General features: G+C 26.1%; 1 protein-coding gene across 4 annotated transcripts in view; it reads right to left on the bottom strand.

Annotated features, from left to right (window-relative positions):
• Positions 1–4,591, bottom strand: part of LOC117173128 (uridine diphosphate glucose pyrophosphatase NUDT14-like) — a 33,445-nt gene extending 28,854 nt beyond the window's left edge. For 2 of the 4 annotated variants that reach the window (XR_004467114.1, XR_004467115.1), the window contains exons 1-2: positions 3,787–4,591; positions 1,191–1,267 (exon numbers count right to left, since the gene is read on the bottom strand). Coding sequence is in view for 1 of the 4 variants with exons in the window: in XM_033361523.1 (XP_033217414.1) it covers positions 1,191–1,267; positions 3,787–4,238 (529 nt within the window). In the remaining 3 variants the exon portion in view is untranslated. The remainder of the gene's footprint in view (positions 1–1,190; positions 1,268–3,786) is intronic. The other 2 variants (XR_004467113.1, XM_033361523.1) reach the window with 1 other exon arrangement.
• Between the last annotated feature and the right edge of the window lie 618 nt (positions 4,592–5,209).

Here is a 5,209-nt window from a genome sequence, read left to right as displayed (position 1 = left end):
CCCCCCCCCCCCCCTATTTTCAAGGAACATTCGCCTTTTCCGGTTGAAAATTAAGTTTTTGTAATTGAAAAGTATATTATTATATTTCTGCTTCGAAATTCATTTCTTTTGGTTTTTGACGAAAAAAAATGATTCGAAAAAAATTTACTTCAGAGGTATTGGAAGCAAAGTAAACGTTTTTCGGCGAAAAGGATTTTCGGTCAATTGTTTTTTCCCCAAATTGAATACCTGCCGAAGATTTAACTCTTTTTCGAGAGAATCCGTTCCTTTTTTGTTAAAAATAAATATTCTTAACTGAAAATTTAACCAATTCCACTATTGATTGAAAATTGATCGTTTTTAGTTGAAAATTCAACAATTTATGTAAGTTGCTTTAAATTCGTCTTTTCTGGTAGAAAAACGTTCTTCTTCATTCAAAATTTAACTATTGAAAAGTTGAACAACTTCGTTAAAAATTTATTGTTTTTGAAAATTGAACTGTTCAACTGAAAATTCTACTTTTTTTCTAATAAAATTAAACTCTTTCATTGAAAATTTTTCTAGAGAATTTGCCTTGTTAGTTAGAAAATTCAGGTTGAAATTTTTTTCCTCTTGACTGAAAAAACCTTTTCTGGTAGAAAACTCAACTCTTTTGTTGAAAATTCGCCTTTTTAGGAGGAAAATCTATTTTGTTGAAAATTTGTACTGTTTGGTGGAAATATCAAGTAATTCATTTTTTATTGAGAATTCAAACTATTTGGTTAAAAATTTCAACTGTCCTCAAACAAAATCGTCTTTATGGATTGAGAATTCAATTATTTCGTTGGAAGAACAACTGTTTTATCGAAACTTCTTTGTAACGACAAATATTATATTTTTCGTTGACAATAATTTTTTTTGATTAATGGAATCACGTAGTTCGAAGTTGAACTTGCTGGCCAAGAAATCATATTTCAGTTAAAATATTGAAATATTTTATTGAAAATTTAATCTTCTTGTTGACAATTTGTCTTTTTCAATCGAAAATTATTCCGTTTGGATAAAAATTTCAACTGTGTTATAAAAAATTTGCCTTTTTAGGTTTAAGATTCGACTTTGAACGAGCCCTTAAAATGCATATTTCTGTTTGTACCACAGAATGAATTATTGTACAGTTATCATTAAAATTTAATTGTAATCTTGTCTAAATTCTAAATATTAAGAATTCCTACCCTTATGTTTCTGCATTTCATCGGTGACTTCGACATAGAATAGCGTTTGACCGGAAGTTGAAGATACAACTGAAGATCTGTAGAAATTAAACGCAATTAATATAAATAATATTAATATAAATATAAAAAAGAATATTTGAAGTTAAAAATTTTTGTTTGAAATTATTAGAATTTTAAAAGATTAAAAAAAAACTTAAACTTGGCTTTTTCAAGATTTCGAAATAAAATTTGGAAGTTTTTTGAAAATTTTGAACGGTTTCAATTTTTGCAAATAGAATATTTAAAAAGATTTAAAAAAATTACATAAAATTTCCAAAATTGTGAGAAACGAATCCAGATTCCTAAATATATGTTGGACTGACTCAACTTCTTTCTAACTTAAATGTTCTAAAATAATCCGCAAAATATTTATGCAACCTTAAAGCAAAAAAGAAGTAATTTCAAAAATAGTTATTCGAAACTTATCTTTCCCTTCAAATTATAATTTGCCTAAAAATTCTTTTTCTGGATTTGAAAAATCTTTTTTTGGTTGAAAATACAATTATTTTGAAAATTTGTCTTTTTGATTTGAAAATTAATCTCTTTTGGTGTAAATAAAATCCTTTTTCATTAAAATTGCAACTATTTGATTTAAAACTAAAATCTTCTTCGTTGAAATCTGATCTTTTTTGAAGAGGATTCAACTATCTTGTTGAAAATCCATTTTTCTTTTTATGAAACAAACTGTTTTTGATTTAAAATTGAAATCTTTTTAGATTAAAATATTGAAGTACAATCACTTTACTAAAGAGTACCTTTTTTGTTGAAGACTCATCTTTTCAGTTGAAAATTCTGTTTTGTAAAATGTATCTCTTTTGATAGAAATTTCATATTTTTTTCGATTAAAATTCAACTTTTTGCTTAAAAATTGATCTATTTTGGTTGAGGATTCAATTATTTGATTGAAAATGAGTTTTTTTACGGATTAAACTGTTTCTCATTTAAAATTTAAATATTTTTGGATTTAAATATCAACTATTATATTTTTCGTTGAATTTGAATGGATTTACGTATCAATTATTATATTTTTCGTTGAAAATTCATTTTTTTAGGTTAAAAAAAACACTACTTGGTTAAAAGTTGAGATACTTTACAGAAGATTTTTTTTTCTTGCAGATTCATCTTTTTAATTGAAAATTAAATTATTTTGTTGTTTGAAATGCAACTCTTTTAAGAGAAATTCCATCTTTTTTGTTTCAAATCAAACTTTTTCTAAACATTTATTTATTTTGGTTAAGGGCTCAACTACTTTGCTGAAAATTCATTTTGAATTATTTAACTTGTTTTTGATTGAAAATTGAAAAGATAATTTTATTTCTCGAAATTATTTTGTTGTTGTTAAAAATGTATTTTTTAACAGATATTTCAAAAATTTTCGTTTATAATCCTACTTATGGCCTAAAAGTTGATCTATTTTGATTAAGGACTCATCTAGAGTATCAAAAAGTCCTTCTTTCTTGACGTATAAAACCGATTTTTAAATAAATTCAAAATTTTGGATTTAAGTATCTACATATACATTTTTCGTTAAAAATTACTCTTTTTTTTGTTAAATTTACCTACTCGGTTAAAATTTAAATTATTTACTGAAAAGTTATTTTTTATTTGTTGAATAAAAGATCTCTTTAGTTGACAATTAAACTATTTTTTTGGAAATTTTTTTTTTTCTTCTTGACGTATTAAACCGATTTCATTAAAATTAATGTTATTTAATTTATAGTAATAATTTATTAAAAAAGATCAGTAATAAAATTAAATAATTTTAATACTTTACTGATTTTTCTTTTTCTGTTTGTTAAAGATTCATGTCTTTAATTGAAAATTAAATTAATTTGGCGATGAGAATGTAACACTTTGAGAGAAATTTCATCTTTCACGTTTAAAATCAAACTTTTTGCTTAAAATTTATTTGCTTTAGTTGAGGATCAACTACTTGGTTGAAAATTCGTTTTTTTAAATGAATTAATCTTTTTTGGATTTTAAATTAAAGTCTTTTTTAATTTCTTTTTTTTAAAATAATATTCATATCTGGATAAGAATTTAATTTTGTTCATTTTTTTGTTTTGTTTGAAAATGTATCTGTTTTAAGACAAACTTAATGTCTTTAATTTAAAATCAAATTTTTTGAATAAATTTGGCTTTTTAGGATTAGGATTCATTTTTTTTTTTTTTTGTAAAAGATTCATATCTGGTTGAAAATGTTTTTCAAGAGTCTTGAAAAATAATATTAAAATAACTTTAAAAGTAAATATACAAAAAAGCTCAAAAAAAAAAAATTGAAATTCGTATTAAAATTTATTCTCCACCTGAGACCGAGAAACTACACGAGCGATTAATTTTTTCAAGTATCACAAAACTGAAGAATGTTTGTGCAAACTTAGTGTCTTCCACAAAAATGTTTGACCAGATTAGTGTATTTTAAATGTGCCAAATGACAAATTTATTTGACAATTCACATTATTATTACACCCCATAAATGGTTTAGTAACATGATAAAGTTTAAATAGTCTCTAAATATATAAACGTATAAATGCAAAGATTGAATGGAAATTATTACCTGTAAGTGCTAATTTTTTCAAAAGCAGATGGAGGTGCTTCGTAACCACATTCTTCCCTCAATTCATCGACTGCGATTTCAACAGTGGACTTATCCTTATCAACCATTCCAGCACAAAGTTCCAAAGTAAGTCCCAGAGTCGCAGGATATTTTTTTACATCCACCTTGCTAGAATTTCTATCACTTTCTGGCAAGGCAGCAATATAATAAGCTGGACGAAGTTGTCTCACAAAAATAAGCTTTTTTCTGGTAGTATTGAATACTATAATAGCCACACCCTCGTGCGACATCATCATATCCCAAGATTTTAAAGTTTTATCCTGAAGATAGCTCACTCGAATCGTTTTAATCCAGGGCGAATCATCGGGCACCGGGCCAATCTCAACTTCTTCAAGGTCTAGCATTTTTTTTCGAATCTCTGTATTTCTTTCCTCTTGTGATTTCTCGCACATTTTTCTATGTTACTGTTCAAGTTTGTGTGAAAAATGATTGCTTACGCTTTTTCTGGCTATTATAAAATGGATCTATCAAAAAATCGAAATAAATTTTGACAGTTGACCACGAACACCTTTAGGTTAGGATTCCGGGAATTGTCGGAATCATCACAGGAATTTTTTTTTTTTAAATACAATTGTTTGTATTGATTAGGAACGAATGGTTTAATTTTTTATTGTGTTATGATGTTTTCGTTCGTCAAAAACTCTAGTCACGTTAACATTTTATACTAGACGTACTGGACTGGACAAAGATATTTGCAGATATTTAGCATATTTAGCTTGACGTTACTTTAAAGCATGTTACAAGTGTCTCACTTGCGCCCTCTCTTAGGCGCAGAATGTAAGTTAAGTCCCGCGAAATACAAACACTAAGCCGTGAGAGATGAGGTGCTCCTGAATTTCACGTTGTGACGTCAGTTAGCAAGCTGTCTGCAGCTATGTATTCGATTTAATAATAAAAGCATCAAAAAATGTTCTATTTGATTATTTAATCTAATAATTTAAAATAATAAAAAACTATGGACGTGAATTAATGAAATGTGTCACTTGACCATTAAACGTTTCGTGAGTTTCAGAAGCATTCCAGAGTTTCAGAATATGTCAAATTCAATTTCAAACGCTTTAAATTCCTAACATTTTATTTTTAACCACATGTTTGAATTATGAAACCAAAAGATAAGATTTCAAGTAAGAATATAATTTTTTTTATAAAAAAGTTGAATTTACAACAAATTAGTTCAATCTCTTTAAATGAAACAGTTACATAATCATCCATAGAGATCAATTTTCAACTGAAATGATGAACCTTTAAAAAAAAATGAATATTTGACATATTAGTTTAATCTCTAAATAAAAGAGTTACATACCCATTCGAATAGATGAATTTTCAACAAAAATTATGAACATAAACAAAAAAAAAGGCTGAT

This window comes from Belonocnema kinseyi, chromosome 5 (assembly GCF_010883055.1).
Source record: "Belonocnema kinseyi isolate 2016_QV_RU_SX_M_011 chromosome 5, B_treatae_v1, whole genome shotgun sequence".
Taxonomy (NCBI): Eukaryota; Metazoa; Arthropoda; class Insecta; order Hymenoptera; family Cynipidae; genus Belonocnema; species Belonocnema kinseyi.
This window is presented reverse-complemented; position numbering and strand designations above follow the sequence as displayed.